This window comes from Muscardinus avellanarius (genome assembly GCF_963383645.1).
Source record: "Muscardinus avellanarius genome assembly, chromosome: 1".
NCBI classification, from domain to species: domain Eukaryota; kingdom Metazoa; phylum Chordata; class Mammalia; order Rodentia; family Gliridae; genus Muscardinus; species Muscardinus avellanarius.
Window position 1 is genome coordinate 81,554,350 of NC_137786.1, and position 20,515 is coordinate 81,574,864.

Sequence of the window (20,515 nt, forward strand, 5' to 3'; positions counted from 1 at the left end):
TAAAAAATAGGGCTGGGAGTATAGCTTGGAGGTAGAATGCCCTTGGGTTCCATTCCCAGTAACACACACACACACACACACACACACACACACACACACACACAACTAAAAACGACTTGTGATATGCAATCATATACCTGAAATATGGTAATAAAATGAAGATTTTGGCTTTGAATCAGAAATCTGCTTCTTCCAGAATTCTCTAAAGGAGTTCAATAATCAGATGGGAACAGCTGATTATTCTTCAGCAAAACCACGGTATTCGGAACCTACGTCAATCACTGAACACGTCACACAGCCCTTTTCTTCCTATTAGATTCTGTTCTCTTTTCTCCTTTGCACTCCGAAGGCAAAGAAGAAGCTAAGCTTTGCCCCCGCCTAGAACCTCAAACTTCTTACTAGGCCCTGCTTCTCAACCTGGAGGATCACGATACATCCATACTGCTCAGGCACAGGGAGGCAATAAGCTAAGGCAGGCTAGAATTTTACTTGGGGAGGTATTTGAGCAGCCCTACGGTGCCCAGCCACAGCCCCCAAGGAACCGCCCCATCCAACTTAAGTGACAGGCGCGCCGCCACCTCATCCCCGCCCAGAGCCCAGTCCACGCTTTCGCTCAACACCAACCACGCTGGTTCGGAGCAAAACGAGCAGTCCTGGCCCCCGATCCTTTCTAAAAGTACCAATTCAAATGCCTTTAGGCTCCAGCTTCTGCAAAAACAACAGCGACCCGAACCCACCTGGGACAGATCCGGCTCTTCCACCACCAAATCTGAACCGAGAGCGCATGCGCCTATCCCAGGCGTCGCCCACGTGACTGGACGGGGATAGGGTTCTGTGCGTTCGGTATTTGATTAAACTGTCTTAACGTGGGTTAAGACGAAGCAGAGAGCCGGCGCCGAGCCTGATGGGAGTTGTAGTTCTTTGAGTGAAGCTCTGAGTTCGTGTAAAGGATATGGAAACTAAACTGCAAGTTCTGGTTGTTCTTCCCTGTCCCCGCCTTCCTCAGCCCTGGAGAGACGTCTAAAAGAGGCGGGTTCAGCTGCGGGCTCTCAGAACCCCTAGCCCCGATGCTGCCGCTGTGGGTGTCGGTGGTGGCAGCCTCGGCGCTGGCTGCTCCAGCTCCGGAGGCCGATGGGCGGAGGCCCGGGGCGGCCGAGGCGCCCAACGTGGTGCTGGTGGCGAGCGACTCCTTCGTAAGTACCGGGAGGGCTGGATGCATGGGTCGGCGCGCGCGCTCTGCGACGCTTTCAAGTATATTTTACCTCGATGCAAAGTCAAGAAATACATTTTATTTTAAGATATTTATGCACACACATTCACCACGTACACATATATACTTGCAAAACAATACCTTAGTAAGTGAAACGCACTCTGATAGCACCATAAGTGTGTGTGTGTGTGTGTGTGTGTGTGTGTGTGTGTGTGTGTGTGTGTGTGTGCGTGCTAATGGTACTGGGGATCGAACCCAGAGGCATTCTACATCTGCGCTGCACCCCCCCGCCCAACTTTTATTTTGAAAGAGTATCACTAAATTTGAGGGAGGTTCCACTAAATGGCCGCGAATCTGGGATCCTAGGGAATCCACTACAAAACTATTGAACTACTAAATTAGTTTAATAAGATTTTAGGGTACAAGATCAGTGCAAAAAGAACCAAATTTCTAGACAGGTAATTGTTAAAAAAAAAAAATTAAAGAGAACAATTCCATTTCAAAGAGCAAAGAGCATCAAAAAGAATGAAATATTTAGGAATAAATCTGTGCAATTCTTATGCTCTGGAAATTACAAAACATTGTTGAAAGAAATTAAATAGTGGCCGAGCATGGTGGAGCATGCTTGTAATCCCAGCATTTGGGAGGCTGAGAACGGAGGATCGCAGTTCACAGCCTCAGCTACTTAGTGAGGCCCTCTGCAACTTAGTGAGATCCTGTTTCAAAATAAAGAATAAAAAATAAGGCAGGGGGTGTAGCTTGGAGGTCAAATGCCTCTGGGTTCCCCCCTCAGACCCGCAAAAAAAAAAAAAAAGAAAAAAGATATTAAATAGCACCACGATAAGTCATCCATGTTCATAGATTAGAAGATGTAATACTTTTAATATAGTAATACTTACCCAGTTGATCTATAGATTCAGTATAATACCTATCAAACTCTATGACTTTCTTTTCAGAAATAGTAAAACCAATCCTAAAATTCATATGGAAACTCCGAGGGCCCAGAATAGCCCCCGCCAAAAAAAAAAAAAAAAAAACTTGAAACATGAAGAATAAAGTTCAAAAACATAAACCTCCCAGTTTCAAAACTTATGACAAAGCTGTAGTAATCAAGATGTATGTTGCTGGCATAACGATACATAAAATAAGGGCTGGAGCTGTTGCTCAGTGGTAGAGCTGCTGGCCTAGCATGCATTTTGCTCATTTTTAATTGCCTAATTTAAGCTTCCAAAGATATATACCGATCTTTTCTTATAAGAGCTTTATAGTTTTAGCTTATGTATTTAGCTTATGTTTTTCCAGCACCATTTGTTTAAAAGATAATTCTTTTCCTTTTAAATGGTCTTACCTTCCTTGTTGAAAGGCAATTACTATGAAAGTTTATATCTGGACTTTTTTTTTTTTTTTTTCAGTACTGGGGATGGAACCCAGGGACATTCCACCCCCACACTACACTCTCAGCCCTATTTTTTATTCTTTGCTTTGAAACAGGGTCTCATTGAGTTGCAAGGGACCTCACTAAATAGATGAGGCTGGCCGCAAAACATGATCCTCCTATCTCTGCCTCCTGCATCTGGACTTTTGGATCTATCCAATTGATCTGTATATCTGTGTGAATGTGTGTGTGGACACACACACACTTCTGAGGATTCAACCCAAGGGCACTGTACCTGAGTTAAAGCCCCCTTTTTCTTTTGAGACAAGGTCTTGCTAAGTTGTCAAGGCTGGCCTCAAACTTGCAATTCTCCCAGTTCAACCTCCCAAGTATTGGGACTACAGGTATGTGCCCCCATGTACAGCAACTCTTGTTTGCTTGTTTTTGTGGTGCTGAGGAGTGAGCCCAGTGCTAGAAAAACTGAATGTCCACATGCAAAAGAATGAAGTTGGACCCTGCCCTCCACCATATAAAAAAATAAGCATAAATGAGTCAATGAGTCAAATACATAAGCTGAAACTATAAAACTCTTACAAGAAAACACAGGTGTAAATATTTGTAGCCTTAAATGAGGCAATTAAATGAGCAAAAGATCTGAATAGACATTTCTCCATAGAATATATCAGATGGCTAATAAATACATGAAAAGATGCTATCACTAATCATTAAGAAGTGCAAATAAAACCACAATGAGACACCAATTCACATCCATAAACATGGCTGTGATCAAAAAGATAGACAATAACTACAGTTGGGAAGAACATGATGGAATTGGAAGAACTGGAACTCTCAGACATTGCAGGTAGTACAACACCTTGGAAAACAGGTTGGCAGTTCCTCCAAGGTTAACTCTAGAGTTATCTTATAATCCACCAATTCTACTCCTAGGTATGTGCCCAAGAAAAATTAAAACATATGCACATGCAAAAAATTGTACATAAATGTTTATGGCAATATTATACTACTAGCCGAAAAGAAGGAACAACCCAAAAGTCAAGTCCATCAGTTGATAATAGATAAATAAAAATTGGTAAAAAAGAGAATGTGTGCCACAATGTGGTTGAAACCTAGAATACAATTTTATGCTAAATAAAAGAAGCTAATCACAAAGGACCACACTTTGTATGATTCCACTTACAAGAAACATCCAGAGAAAGAAAATATAGAGACAGAAAATAGATTAGTGGTTCCCCAGCAGTGCAAGATCTCCTCATGGAATGATGAGAATGTTCTAAAATCCACTGTGGTAATGGTTGCACAATTTTCTAAATATACTGGGTATCACTTAATTCTGCATTTTAAATGAGTGAGTTGTATGTGAATTACCCTTTTGTGTGTGTGTGTGTGTGTGTGTGTGTGTGTGTGTGTGTGTGTGGTACTGAGGATGGAACCCAGGGGCTTTCTACCTCTGGGCTACACTTCCAGACCTAATTTCATATTTTATTAGAAACAGGGTCTCACTAAGTTGCTGAGAGCCTCACTAAGTAGCTGAGGCTGGCTTCGAACCTGTGCAGTCCTCCTGTCTCAGCCTCCCAAGCGCAGGGATTACAAGTGTGCGCCACTACACCCGGCTGTGAATTACATCTTAATAAAATCATAAAAGACATAGGCAGTTCCCGCACCCCCACTTCCATCTTCCCTAACCTCCCCACCACTGCACCCACAATGAATCGAGTTCAGGTGAGATTTCACCAGCAGGAGTTAAATTTATTCTGCAGAGTCTAATAAAAATGTGGTTAAAGTTCAGTTGATGGACAGAATTGGGAAAAACACGACAAACGATCTTGCCATACCAAATAAGGCAGTTACTGTTGCATTCCTTCATTGAGATGTTGCATTGAAATCTACACTTCTCAAGCTCTCTAATGCCCAGAATCAGGGGGAACTGAGTACCAAGCCCTGATTTATATTGGTTCAGCATAGTTCAGAAGCAATCAAAATCACTGTATCTCAGGGATTTTTCAAAGCATATATTGCACTTTGTAAATATTCAAAACTTATTTACCAGTATACTCTTTTTATACTTTTACTGGTGCATTATAGGGCACTTTTGCCTCTCCAACTAACCATAAGCTGTGAGGCAGGACTCTACTTTATTCATACTGCATCCTTAGATCTTGTGCAGTGCTTGGCACATAAATACTCAGTAAGTACTTGATACATTTGCTCATAATCTCCTACTCCCCCCCAGAAAAAACTTTCCAAGAAGTCTTTTTATTTAATACATTTAATTGATTCCAAGTGTAGCACTGCATTGAATTCTACAGATTTATGTCAGATTTATTAACATGAGGAAAGGGGTGCTAGGGAGGGGGGCGAGGGACATTCTACCTCCAAGCTACACTACCAACCTTATTTTATTTTATTTTATTTTATTTTAACAGGGTCTAAGGGTCTCGCTAAGTTGTTATAACTAGCCTTGAACCTACAATCCTCCTGTCTTAACCTCCTAGGATTTTAAGCATGTGCCACCACACCTGGTTTATATTCTAGACTCTAATAATACTCTGTACTTTTTTTTGAGGTTTTATACAATCATATTGAAGTCTTCTGTTATTGTGAATTTTATGTTATAATTAAAGAAAATAATTTCCTTATTTTGAGTGAAATTAATGCCTCTTAAATTTCTTTCTTTTCTCCAGGATGGAAGGTTAACATTTTTTCCAGGAAATCAGGTAGTAAAACTTCCTTTTATCAACTTGATGAAATCACATGGCACTACCTTTCTGAATGCCTACACAAATTCTCCAATCTGTTGCCCATCACGTGCAGGTAAGCATGCTTCATAGTAATGGAAGAAAGTGGTACACACTGAAAATATATTCACAGTTTAAAAATTACACACTAAAGTAGAATAGTCATATTTGGCACCTAATGATTTTTTTATTATTATAAAAGATGTCTGTTCTAGAGGAAATATTGGGTATTGGTGTTATATGAATTTCTAGTTCATTTTTAAAGAATAGGAATTTTTATTATCTAGAATACTATGTAGGTCATATGTTACTGTCTTATTTCATCAAGATCAGTGACTAAGAATCTTTTGACAATTGAAGCAGAAGAGGAAATACTCATACTCCCTAGTAGAGTTCTTTTCTGAAGGGAATTTTTCAGTAAGGGTCCATGGAAGACTTCTGTAGATTTTAAAACATACTACAAAGTAGTTGGAACTTCTCATTTGCAAGATTGTCTGAATTCTTCCATATAATTGGAGATTATCTCTTTTTCTTCAGTCTGTGCTCATTTCCAACTGTTCACTTTCATCGTAATAATTTAACAAATGGGCAGTTTTAGTGGCAAAATGTCAGTGATTATAAGCCATAAATTTTAAAAAGTCATTTTTATAAATACTGTCTGTTGTCTGACAGTTGCTTTCCTTTTCCTCTGTCTTTCTGGCCTATGATTGTCTGCCCTGCTCAGCAATTTGATTTCACATATAAGTTACTGAGGTGATATTCTCTGTGATTTCAGCACAGTTTCTTTCACCTGTGTTTTTAGCACTTTGAGGTATATAACTACCGATGGTTAAAGGAAACCTAAACTATATTAAAATTGATGTTGCACTGATGAAGAACCAAGCTTGTTTGTTTATTTGTTTGTTTGTTTGTTTGTTTTTGGTACTAGGGGTGAAACCCAGTGGCTTTTCTAATTCCGAGCTATATACTCCCAGACCTCTTTTATCCTTTATTTGGAAACAGGGTCTCAGTAAGTTGCTGAGAGCCTCACTTAAGTAGCTGAGGCTGGCTTCGAACCTGTGCGATCCTCCTGTCTCAGCCTTCCAAGCACTAGGATTACAAGCGTGCGCCGCCACGCCTGGCTAGAACCAAGCATTTTAAAAAACATTCTTTCTAACTTTTTTTCTGTGTTGAGTGGAATGAACACTGGACTGGGGTAAAGTGAGGATCTAGCTCCTCAGTGCATCATGTCAAGCAAATCACTCAGTACCTTCTTTACAAAATACTGCAGATGCTTTATCCCTCATAGCATACACAGCATCACCTGAAATAATACAGGAGAAAGTGCTCAGGGAACTAGAGGACTCCAAAATCTTAGACGTGTTTTTCTGGAAGAAGTATATTTTGAAGAGTTTGAACAAAGGGAAAGAATAATAGTAATAAAAATAAATATTTATTGCATTGTTTCTATGTATGGCAATATTCTACATGCCTTACATGTATTAATTTATAGATTCTTCATAACATTTCCATAAGGTACTATTACCATCCCTATTTTGCAGATGAAAACTACATACTGAAAAGTAATTTATCAAAGACCACTCAAATAACTAGTTTTACTGAGATTCAAACTTACATAACCCCCCATCCAACCTTTCAGAAAGAATTTTGTTTGATGAGACCACAATGCTTATTCCAACATACTACATATGTACACAGAATCCAGCACAGTGGCATACCTCTGAAATCCTAGCTATTTTGGAGGCGGAGGCAGGAAGATCACCAAGTTAGAAGGCAGCCTGGGCAAATTAGAAAGACACTGTCTCAAAATAAAAAATTAAAAATCCAGGAGTGGTGGCGCACGCTTGTAATCCCCGCGCTTGGGAGGCAGAGACAGGAGGATTGCGCAGGTTCGAAGCCAGCCGCGCGCGCTGGCTTAGGAGACCCTGTTTCCAAATAAAAATGTAAAAATAGGTCTGGTAGTGTAGCCCGGATGTAGAAGGGCTTCCAGGAACCCCAGTACCACAAATAAATAAATAAATAAATAAATAAATAAATAAATAAATAAATAAATAATTTTAAAAGGGCTGAGGATACAGTTTAGTGGTAGAGCATTTGCCTGGCATGTGCCAGGCCCTAGGTAAAATCCTCAATATCTCAAAAAAAGGAAGAATTTATTAAATTAACAATCATAGAAAATGAGAGAGAAGACATGGAACACTTAAATTTTTGTGAAAATCTAACAAAAGGACAAGAAATAGAAAAAATACTTGAGAATATTGAAGAAATAAGTTCTATACTTAGTTTGACCAACTTATGATTTAGAAAATTAACCAAGAAATGCTTAGAGATTGCTTTTATGATTGCAAGAAGACTCTAAAGCCACATGGACTTTATATTTAATTCTAGCTGCATTTACCTTAAGCGACTTAACCTCTTAGCCTCAGTCATTTGTAAAATGAAAATAGTAACTCTGCAGTTTTCCCACTGATAAAATAAGGCAACAATCAGAAATATCTAGTAAACTTAACACCTAATGAAGGTATGTCTTAGTTCACAACATGCAATCTAACCTAGCACACTGCCTGCTCAGAGTAATTACCTTAATCAATAAAACATATGTTAAGCTCTATTTTAATCACAGTAGATGAATTTTTATTGCATTATTTATGTTGTATAAATATTTATTTATTCTTTTTTCCCCAGCAATGTGGAGTGGCCTTTTCACTCACTTAACAGAATCTTGGAATAATTTTAAGGGTCTAGATCCAAATTATACAACATGGATGGACATCATGGAGAAGCATGGATACCGAACACAAAAATTTGGAAAACTGGACTATACTTCAGGTCATCACTCTGTTAGGTAAAAAAAAAATTAAACAAAAGAAAAATATCCCAAATAAGCTTGCCCTGTGGTACAGCACATACATGTATTCTTTGTTAATTTTTTTATTCTTTCACAAAGGTGAAAGTAAATCTCTTAATCCCTTAATTGTATTAATTTAGCTAAACCTTTAGATTTCTTTAATCTTCTTAAAATATTAAAATTGCTAATATGTGGGTAATTTTGTTTTTCTTAAATTTTAAAGGTCTATAAATAGTATTCGTAAAATAGTTTAGCCCGTGATTTATTTTAATTGAGAAGGCGTTATTATTCATTTCACAGTCTGCCTTTCAAACTGAAGCCTTGTTACTTGTCTTTGTTGGTTCTTTCCAACTTAGTCTATTTAATTTTTTTTTCCTTTCATTTTAGTAAGCCCTTCAAAAATCAGGCAGCCAGCTTGGTTAGGAGTATAGTTCAGTGATACAACGTGTGCTTAATATGTTGAATTCAATCCCCAAGCCAAAAGATGAAAAGAAAAAAAAGAGAGAGGAAAGGAGAAAGGGAGGGGAAAAAAATCAGGCAGCCAAGCATAGTGCAGAAGTCTAAAAAGCCAGGAGTAGTGATACATATCTGTAATTCTAGAACTCAGGAAACCAAGATGGGAGGATCAGTTGAGCCCAAGAGTTCAAGACCAGCCTGTGCAACATAACTAGTCTCAAATATAAAGAAATGAATATTTTTAAATATTTAGAGTAGAGATCTAGAATCACATTACTTTGTGAGTGCGTGTGTGTGTGTATTAGTTACTAGAGATTAAACCCAGGGTTGCTTTCCCACTGAGTTCTATCTCCTTTTTAGTTTTTTTATTGTTGTTGTTGTTGTTGTTGTTGTTGTTATTATTATTATTATTATTATTATTATTATTATTATTTATTTTGAGATAGAATCTAAGCTGCATAGGCTAGCTTGTTATCTTCTGCCTCAGGCTCCCAAATCATTGGGATTACAGGCAAGTGCCCCTGCACCTGGGTTCTTGCCTACTTTTGAATTCTTGTTTCTCTTTTTACTACTGTACTTGCAGTAGTATAATCTTGGACACGTCTAAGCTCACTTAACTTTACTTTCTTTGACGTGAAGATTAAATAAAACAATTCGTGCAGAAAAGAGACTGAGACTATTATCCTTAGAAATGCCTGTTTGCAAGCTTGGCATGTGGCCGACGCCTGAGAACTTGGATTTGGGAGTGTCGCCACTATTCCCTACCAGATAAGAGCAGCTTCATACGTGCCCAGAATGTTTGTACAGTGTGGATTATGCCAAACACTTGCTTTCTTTCTGGGAATCTGGAATTTTCATTTGAGCTAAACAGAGGATCATCAGCCCCCAATAAAAACTTGGGTACAGAGCCTCTCTAGTGCGTAGAGACAACACAATTATGTCCACTGTGACTCCACATGGAAGCTTGTGACCGGGTTCCGATGGGATGCACCAAAACACCTGTTACTTTTGCTAGTTTTGCTGTGTATTCTTTTATCATATATTTTGTTATATAATTATATCATAGTTAAAGTCATAATTACAACTACATTTGAATCCTGCAATTCCTCCTAACAAATTCATCTGTGATCTTGGAGACCCCAGCACTTGTGACTCCCAACACAAATACAGCTAAGACATTAGAGCAACGTATCTTGCCTTGCCAGTGCTATTTTAGGGTTCTTGGTAACAGATGTGGTGGTTATGATGCTACCTCTGATCACAAGAAAAAGAAAAAATAAGTTTAAGGAAAATAATGGTGAGTGTAGTATGTTGAATGATGCCCCCCAAAACTTCATAACCATCTGGAACTTCAGAATGTGGCCTTGTTTAGAAAGAGCCCATTTGGAGATGTAATTAGTTAAAGTTCTCAAGATGACATCACCCTGGACCTAGAGAAGGCATTATAGCCAATGACGATTATTTTTATTTTAAGAGGGAAAAGGACATAGGTACTGAGAGAGGGTAGTGTGGACAGGCAGATGCTGGAGTGCTACAGGTTCAAGCCAAAGAATGTGAAATTTCTGAAAGTCACCAGAAACCAGGCAGAAGTAAGGAAGAATTCTCCCTGAGAGCTTTCAGAAGTGTGGCCCAGGTGATACTTTGACTTCATACTTGTAGCCTTCAAAACTCAAAGATTACTTTTCCTTTCTCTCTTCCCCTCCCTCCTTTTTTGTTATACTAGGTTGCATTGCCAAGGATGGTCACAAACACCTGCAATCCCTGTCTCAGCCTCCCAAGTACTGGGATTACAGGCATGCACCACCATGTCCAGCTCCTTTCTGTTCTTTTAAGCCACCCAATTTGTGGTAATTTGTTCTTTCAGCCCTTATAAACAATGCAATAGATAATACAAAATGATCTGAACATTAAGCTTGCTCTTATAGTTAATGCTAAATTTATTTCCTTTTCTGCCTCCCCAAATCTAGAAGATAGCATTACTAAAAATTCAGGAGTGATCCTGACATCCCCATTGTCCGTTCGCTTTTTAAGCTATCACCTAATGGTATCATTTCTACTTGTAAAATACTTCTCCAGTTAGCTGGGCATGATGGCTCACATTTGAAATCTTATTACTTGGGAGGCTGAGACAGAATGATCACACGTTTGTGACCAGACTTAGCTACTTAGTGAGGCCCTCCACAACTTAGTGAGGCTTTGTTTCAAAATAAAAAATAGGGCTTGGGGTGTAACTCAGAGGGAGAATATCCCTGGGTTCAAACTCCTGTTTCATCATAAAAAAAAAAAGTAGGAGAACAAACTCCATTATGTAAAACTAAACTTAACATCTTAAGCTTTAGTAATTAAATAAAAAAAAAAACCCAAGAATTGTAATGAGGTTGTAGGTTCAGAGGTATCACTTGTGTGTTTAAGAAACTAATATAAGAGTTACAGTAGAGGACAATCTAAAGAAGACAATCTGAAGGGGCTGCTTAAGCCAAGAATTTGCTAGTCATTATAACTGAGGGTTCTAATACCATCTTGTACTCCATTAAGATGTATGACTACCATGCACCAATAAAAATTAAAAAAAAAAGTGAGGGTTCTAAGCAGGATGTGGTAGCATACCTTTAATCCCAGTACTTGGGAAGCTAAGACAGAGGATTGGAGGCTCAAGGCCAGCCTGAGCAACATAGTTCAATCCTCAACAACTTAGTGAGATGATGTTTTAAAAATGGAAGGGCCGGGTGCTGTGGTGCATGGGTGTAATCCCAGCATTTGGGAGGCAGAGACCAGAGTATCAAAATTCACAGACAGCCTCAGCTACTTAGGGAGGCCCTTCGTAACTCAGTGAGACCCTGTTACAAAAAAAAAAAAAAGACTGTTAAAAAAAATAGGGCTGGATATGTAGCTCAGAGGTACAGTGCCCCTGTGTTCCATCCCCAGTACCACTATAGATAGATAGATAGGTAGATAGATAGATGGAAGGGGGTGCACAAGTGTACTCAGAGGTAGAATGTCCCTGGGTTCAATCCCTAAAAGAAAAAAACAGGTTTCCAGATAACAAACAAAACAAAGAACATTGCAAGCTTTTATTATAAAAAAAAAATTATGCTGAGCTGAGTGTGGTAGCACATGGCTGCAATCCTAGTATTTGGGAGTCTGAGACAGGAGGATTGTAGCTTCAACAACTTAATGAGATGCTGTTTAAAAATGAAAAACAAAGCTATATATAGTGTGCATGCCTGCAGTCCCAGTACCTGAGAGGCTGAGACAGGAGGATTACCATTTGAAGCCAGGCTCAGCAATTTAGAAAGACTCTGACTCAAAAATAGGGCTGGGAAGCTAGGTTCAGTGCTGGGAGGCTGACACAGGAACATCACAGTTTGAGGGCAGCCTTAGCAACTTAGTGAGACTCTCAGCAACCTAGCAAGACCTTATTTCAAAAAATAAAAGAGGATGGGGTATAGTTCAGAGGTAGATTGCCTCGGGGTTAAATCCCCAGTAAAACACACACACACACACACACACACACACACACCCCATACGCCACCCTATCTCCACACTCCCAGGCTGGAGGTACAGCTCGGAGGTAAAATGCCTCTGGGTTCAATCTCCACTATTACAAAAAATTTAAAAAATTTAAAAATGCTGAGAATGTACCCAGAATAATACATACTGTTCCAGATACTAAGTTTCAGTAAAGATAAGGTGAGAATTCTAAAAAATAAAAAAAAACTACCAAAATGACCAAAGTAATGGATATCTTTCTTCATTATTAAGGAAAAAATAAAATAAATTCCTCCTTATTTTGGAGAAAACTTATCTATAAGTATACTATAAGTATATACACTCCGAGAGTATAAAATGATAATGAAAATGGATGAGATAGCACAGACACTAATTCATTAGGCTGCAGAATAGAGCACTCTGCTCCATGTTTGAGCGCTGCTGGCTTCCTCTCCACCTCTGGCTCTTCCTGGAAAGCCCTCCCTGCTGGCCTGGAAGCCTGCCCGGGGACAGGAAGAGCCCTGTGAGCAGCACATGGTTTGCTTCCCTTTGCTGTTTGCCAAGAGACTCATGCTGAAGAGTTTTGCCCATGGCAATTCTCTTACTTTCAAAGTAGGACTTTATTTTTCATTTATTTCAGAAGATTAAAAATTGTCTATTGTGACTTGGCTTAGAAAAACATCAAGCTACCTGAACAGAGAACATCCATAATTACAGTGGTAAAATGAAATGACAGAGGACTTGATATTAGGTTTTAGAATTTTAGCTAGGAAAAACAAGACAGCAGTTTGCTTAATTTCTCTCTTGGTAGCATTATGATGTGAGTTCTATGACACTGGAGAATTTTGCATTTTGATTATTATTTTATTCACATCATCTAAAAATAGTGTCTGGCACACAGCAGGTAGCTTAATAAATATTAGGTGAGTGGTACTGCATATACATAAATTTACTTTTGTAACTGATATAAGGATTTTGGGGTCTAAACATTTTAAAGGAATACTATTTAATGTTAAATTTCTTTATTCCATTATACTGATGTTAGAAGAATTTAAAATTTCTTTGTATATAAAATTGGTTCATTTTTATACACTTCTAAATTAACATTTTTCTTTGGTCTTGTCAACTCAATAAAAATTGGCATATCTGTGTTAAATGGTATGTTGTTGCTCTGTTGAGCAGCAACGCTGGCCTCCACCTGCCAGATGCCAGCAGCAGCCCCCAGAGGTTCCAGATAAGTGTCTCCAGGCATTGTCAGTGTCCCTTGGGAGGGCAAAACTGCACTTGGTTGAGAAGCCACCACTTTAGATATTGGGAATACACTGGTAAAGCAATTTTATTTTAAATCAAGGTAATAAAAATACCCTATGAATTAAATAAAAATGTTTTCTTTCAATTGATAAGATGTGACAAATTTGAACTTATATAAGCACTATATATATATATGTGTGTGTGTGTGTGTGTGTGTATGTATATATATGTATGTGTGTATATATATATATATATATATATATATATATATATATATAGTGAAGTGGGTAGATAAATGTCAGTTATTTATAAACCACTTAATTATACTCCATTGAAATGATAGAATTTCAAGCCGAGTGTGGTGACACATGCTTGTAATCCCAGTACTTGAAAGGCTGAGACAAGAGGATCACATAAGTTAGAAGCCAGCCTCAGTTACTAACTTGGTGAGGCTCTCAGCAACTTAATGAAACCCTGTTTCCAAATAAAATATAAAATTGGTCTGGGAGTATAGCCTGGAGGTAGAAAATCCGTGAGTTCTATCCCCAGTACTACACACCAACACCCACACCCATATACACAGAGACACACACACACAGAGGGAAAAAAAAAAAGAAATGATAGCATTTCAAAGTAAAAGAGCTTCTAAGATTATCTAGTGCCAGCTCACTTGATGAAACTGGGATTCTAGGTAGATAAATAACTTTCTCATGGTTTAGAGTTAGTAAGTGGCATTTTTATGAACAGTGCTACTAGTACCTACTTATGATGGGGAATGTGCTGGTGTTGGAAAATGGCTTTGGTATTAATTTCAAAATATAAAAAAAAGTAATCAGGGCCTGGATGCTGTACAGGCATCAAGCAGGGAGGGGAGGTAGTGGTTACCAAAAGTGATTACCAAGTACACAAAAGAGTTGTAGCTCAGGGCCTTTATATTTTAAAGACAAGTTTACATAGTAAATAACCTCTAACAGACAGAGATAAAAAGGCTCTTGGTCAAGCTGGACCGGATGTGGGGAATCCTCATAATCATATCAAAAGGCTTGCACCTGGAGATAATGGGCAGGCCCACACCTGCAACAAGTCCAGCAGATAGACCAATGGTTAAGCAGGATGGGAGATAATCCTTATAAAAATTGTTCTATTCTCAAAAACTTCAGTATTTCCAAGGCACTCCACTATGTCCCTCTGTTGTAGTGCTTTATTATTCTTTCTACCTTTGTAATAATAAAAGTTGCTTAAGCTTACAGCAGTACAGTTCTGGCTATTTTTTCTAAACTAGCTAAGAACAAGAACCCATGTTGCTATCTCACCCCATTACACTTAGCTACTATCCAGAAGAAACAAACATAGACATCTCTCAAAGGAAGACACACAAATGGCCAACAGGTATATGAAAAGAATGTTCAGCATCATTAATCATTAGGGAAAAACAAATCAAAACCGCAATGAGATATCACTTCAGCCAAGAAAAGGAAACAACATGTGTCTACCATCTGGCGAATGAGTAAAGAAAATGTGTTGTATATACACAATGGAACACTACTCAGCCATAAAAGAATGAAATCCGGTGCTTTGTGACAACATGGATGAAACTGAAGATTATTATTTTAATTGGGGTGGGCACAGAAGGATATATAGTGCATGATCTTGCTCCTATGTGGGATTTAGAAAAGTTGATTTTGTAGAAGTTGAGAAGAGAATAATGGTTTAACAGGGTTGGGGACAGTAATGGGAGATTGGATGAGAAAACGTTGACCAATAGGTACTAAGTTATAGTTAGACAGAAGACAGATATTCTGGTGTTCTACTGCATGGTAGGGTGACTACAGATAACAATAATGTACTATATGTTTCAAAAAAGCTAGAAGAAAATATTTTAAATAATGTTTTTATCAGCAAAAGGCTAAATGTTTGAGGAGATTATATATATATAGTATTCATATTCAGCCTGATTTGAATGTATATATATATATATATATTTTTTTGCAATACTGGGAATGGAACTCAGGGACATTCTACTTCTGAGCTACACCCCCAGCCATAATTTTTTGTTTTATTCTTTATTTTGAAACAGGATCTCACTGAGTTGCAAAGGGCCTTACTAAGTAGCTGAAGCTGTCCACGAACCGTGATCCTCCTGTTTCAGCCTCCCAAATGCTGGAGTGTGCCACCATGCCGGGCTGAATATTTCACAATGTATACATGCATAGAAACATCTCAAGGTACCCCATAAATAGGTACAATTTTTATCTTTCATTAAAATAAATACAAAAAGGGAAAGATCTTAAAGGCAAATTTATAAGACTCCATGAAATAATTAGAAATGCAAATAACTTTAGAAGAATTAGGAGTTACCAAAATGTTAAAATAGTAATTCCAGTTAGTCCATTTCTATAATCACAATCTTTCTCATTGAATAAGTATTTACTGTGCCAGACACTGTTACATACTTTATATTCTTTTATAACAATTTATATTAATACAGATACTTCATGTCTTATCTTTTAAGATTTTAATCAACATGAAGAAAAACCACTGAAGGATTTAAGCAGGTAAATCATGGGACTAATCAGATGCATATTTAAATAGGAACACTGTAGCTGTCTAGGAAGCATTGTAAAGTAAGTCTATACAGGCTATGTGTGAACTTGAGTAACAGGCTGAGGCAGCTGCAAGAAAATATACTGCATGGATTCATTTAATAAGATGGATTTGAGAATCTATATAGATTTTTTTCTCTAAAAACAACAATAACTATAATAATAGCAGTAGCCATGGACTGGTTCTACTCTATTGTTTTATATTCTTGAACATACTTTCTGCTCAGATCAAGTCCCATAAGTATTCCATATAGTTTTTTTTTTTTGAAGCCCATATAACTTCTTGATTGATCTAATTTTCTGTCTCTTAAAGAAACACTATTTTCCTCTAAGTAGTGTTTCCATCCCTCTATTTGGCTCTTTTACTGACTGTATTATACTGCATTAAGCTGTGAAGAATCTGGCTCTCTTTCAGTGCATCTTTGTCTGATATAAGACTAGAATGCAAAATTTTAAAATTAAGGCACTTACTATATAAAAGAATTTTCAGACTCCTCTTATTAAAACTGCATGGGTAAAATAGCATTCTGAATAGCCAATCTAATAGCATTAGATTTTTTAGTGGTGAAACCTTTTATCTACTTTGAAGTACGGTAAACAAATGTTTGTACCTTTCATAAGTCTTCTGTTGTGAAACTGAAATTGAATGAGATTTTCACTCAGTATATTACTTTGAACATAGTGATTATTTTCATTATACTATATGTGTATGTGTGTTGGAGATCGAGCCCAGGGCCTTGTGCTTGCTAGGCATGTGCTGTACTACTGAGCTAAAGCCCTATTCCCTCATCAAGTTTTTATGTTGGGAAAATAGTCACTTGAGCCTACCTACATAGCACTGAGGGTTATTTGGGGTAGAAAAGATGTGGGCATAACGTAAGGATTCTCATGTATTCAAAAGGGATTGGAATACGAATCTAAGATCAAGGGCTTATCATTATACTTATCTCAAGTGATGGAACTGGGGAGTAATTCTGAACCCAGTACAGTTTTAATGACTTCAGTAGCAGACATCGAGGAAACTTCATTTTAGTTCTCTGTGATTAACATGACTCATGACCTAACTCCTCTACTCTACTTTGGTTCTTTTAATCAACTTTTTCCTTTCAGCTATAACTTTGGCCTGCATGATATTTTCTGGCTCAAGCTCCATCTCCTTTGTGACTCTTTCTCTTCCTCATATTCTGGACAACTGTTGGTTACAGAATTATTTTTCTTTCTAAGTTAAAATTCTATAAGGATAATAGGCCCAACTTGAATTTCATGCCAGACCCCATCATAACTGCTGACCAAAGTAAGTCATAAGGACCTTATATTTAGGTTAAGTGCATATGCCTGGCCAGGGACAAGCTAAATAGTGAACTGAATCCTACACAGTAGGGCCATTTACGTTATCCTTCATCAAGTGCAAGGACAAGTCGACCTGTCTTCTGCAGTGACCACATGGTGAATCCTCTTAATGCCAGGCTTATTGGGGATAATCTACCCACTTTGTTCTTTCACATTTGGTAGCATTTTGCACAGGTGATGATTTTTAATATTAAAAAATAAAATTTTATGAAAATTTTAAATAGTATAGCTGCTCAAGTTGGTGTGTTAAATTACTTGGAAGTATAAGAAAAAAATCTTCCCCTTTGATGTAAAAGTAGTGAATATTAGCTAAAAAGTTCTATAGTCATAGCTGAACTATTTGACCACAGTTTTTTTCTCATAATGTAGCATTTTGCCCTTTATTCTTAAAAATACAACAGCAGGAAAATTTTATGTATGAGAAGATATGAGGTGGTGATACCACTTTGGTAGCATAGCAAGTCACATCAAGCATCTGCCTGGCACAAAGCCTTGTATGTAGTAACCACTCATTAACTACTTCTTGAATTGACTGAAAAAGGCTGCCTTGATGTAAGTAAGTGCCAACTGCAGCAAGCATATGTAATCCACCAAGGGCTATAGTCATGGTCGGTTAGGAATTCAAAGTTGTAAACACCAGTGCTTTCATAGTGATGATGCTGGAAAATGGCTGGGTGAATTTCAGAATTTGAAGTTCAAGAGATCCAAGAGTACCCATTCCTACATACATGTGAACAAAACTTTTGTCTGAAATATATTATTAAAAGAAAATGTATTACATAATCAGTATTATGTTATTAATATAATTGTTATTACTATTTCATGGAAAAATCCTTAATTTTCATCATATTTACAAAGATACATGGATAAAAAAAAAGATTAGGGAAGCCAGACGTGGTGGCGCACACTTGTAATCCCAGCATTTGGGAGGCTGAGACAGAAGGATCGTGGTTTGTAGACAGTCTCAGCTACTTAGTGAGGCCCTTTGCAACTCAGTGAGACCCTGTTTCAAAATAAAGAATAAAAACTAGGTCTGGGGGTGTAGCTTGAAGGTAGAATGCCCCTGGGTCCCATCTCCAGTACCGCAAAGAAAAAAAAAAAAAAGATTAGGGAGTACTAGTTACCGTAATTTCACCAAAAATTATAATGGTTGAAATTAATAAAATTAATCAGTGGAAAACTATAAATATACTGAGTATTTACTATTTATTTTTTGCTGCTGTGATCAAACCCAGGGCTTGGAGCAGGCTAGGTAAGTACTATACCACTGAGCCACACCTCTGAGACTGTTATAATGAAAAGTGATATTCCAACTTGCATTTGTCAGGGTTGATATGATTCATTTAATTCAAAGAGACTGTTCTGTGAGTGAGCATGTGGTAAAGAAGACAGATGAAAGCCTTGTAAGTCCTATTAAAATAGTATGTGTGTTTCCCACAACTTTGAGGAAAAAGTATTCAATGAAAATTAATCTCTAGATTCCATTTTCTCTTGCAGAATTTATTAGGCTGTTACAGAAATATGTGAGGGCATCTATCAGAGTTGTTTTTTCATGCAAGAAACTTAATAGATATGCATTATATGTCTCAATTTTAACTAACAATAACAATGAGAGAGAGAAAAAGAGAGGCCTCTATTTGCCTCTCAAAGTCTGGACTAATTACCTTTTACTAAAGTTTAGGAAGCTGAAGGTTTGTCTAGGCTCCTACTTCATGTTGAAAGAAAAGGATCATGTCCTCACAATCTATGTGTGATTTTTTTCAGATGTCATTGCTACTGTGTAAATTAATCCTGTGCTGCCTGTGAACTGACATTATCAATGTTATAGCAGAATTTGGCACACTGGCAAAAAACCCACACAGCAATGGCATATATACAGATACATCCAATAATTAGTTGGTAATGTGTTAGGTAATTTTATTTTCCATTTGAATTACTGAGGAATAACTCAATTATTCAGTAAGAAGGCAAAAATGAAACCAAGTTTGAAATCTGGCCGTAATGATCAAACCAAGTGAAAATTAACTTGATTAAAGCTTTTTTTTATTTTTATGTGGAACATATTGAAAATGGCATACATTCAGATTCTGATTGGTACCCTCCCCTCCCTGGGTTCCCCTTTCCCCCCTCCCAAAAGTGAGTGTCCAGGTTAACCGTGCTATATTTATATTCTTACACAAATTCGGATGTAGCTCCTTCATTAATCAACCTCAGCCTTCTTCTTCTCCTATCCTTCCATTCTAGCTTTGATGAAGTTTCTCCTTCATTATCTGGAGTCCCTCTGGTAAACCTAATACTCCCTAGTTTGGGCATATTAGAGAAAACATAAGTCCCTTCTCTTTCTGTGCTTAGCTGATCTCAGTTAACATAATGTTCTCTAGGTCTTTCCATCTTCTTGCAATTACATGATTTTGTTCTTTTTTATAGCTGAGTAGAATTCCATTGTGTGTATTTCCCATAATTTTGCAATCCATTTATCTGTTGATGGAGACCTAGGTTGGTTCCATATTTGGGCTATTAAGGAATTGTGCTACTATGAACATGGGTATGCATATGTTACTGTAGTTCTCTGATTTTAACCCCTTTGGAAAGATACCCAGGAGTGGTAAAGCCAGATCAAATGGTGGGTCTTTTCCCAGTTTTCTAAGGAATCTCCACACCGATCTCCATAGCGGCTGAACTAGTTTGCACTCCCACCAACAGTGTAAAAGAGTTCTTCTTTCCCCACATCCTCACCAGCATTTGTTGTCATTTGATTTCCTTATGCTTGCCACTCGGATTGGGGTTAGATGGAATCTCAACGTAGTTTTGATTTGCATCTCCCTGATGGCTAATGATGTTGAACATCTTTTCATGTATCTATTGGCCATTTGTATCTCTTCTTTTGTGAAGTGTCTATTCAGTTCAGTTGCCCATATCTTGATTGGATTATTTGTTTTGCTAGTGTATTTTGATCTCTGTATATTCTGGATATTAGCCCTCTATCTGAGTGGTGACTGGTAAGGATCTTCTCCCAAGAAAAAGAAAAAGTGGGCTTTTTCTTTAGGTTCTTGATGTTTGCCTTTGATGAGAAGTAACTTTTTAGTTTGATGCCATCCCACTTGTTAATTATTGCTTTAATTTTCTGTGCTTTGGAGATCTTGTTGAGAAGTTACTGCCTGTGCCTATATGTTGTAG

General features: G+C 37.7%; 1 protein-coding gene across 1 annotated transcript in view; it reads left to right on the forward strand.

Moving 5' to 3' along the window:
• Positions 1 to 1,067: 1,067 nt before the first annotated feature.
• ARSK (arylsulfatase family member K) overlaps positions 1,068 to 20,515 on the forward strand; it is a gene marked incomplete at both ends in the record, with an annotated part of 41,318 nt that continues 21,870 nt past the window's right edge. Inside the window, 3 exons of the mRNA XM_080707327.1 lie at positions 1,068 to 1,193; positions 5,288 to 5,417; positions 8,027 to 8,186. Coding sequence (XP_080563453.1) covers positions 1,068 to 1,193; positions 5,288 to 5,417; positions 8,027 to 8,186 — 416 coding nt within the window. The remainder of the gene's footprint in view (positions 1,194 to 5,287; positions 5,418 to 8,026; positions 8,187 to 20,515) is intronic.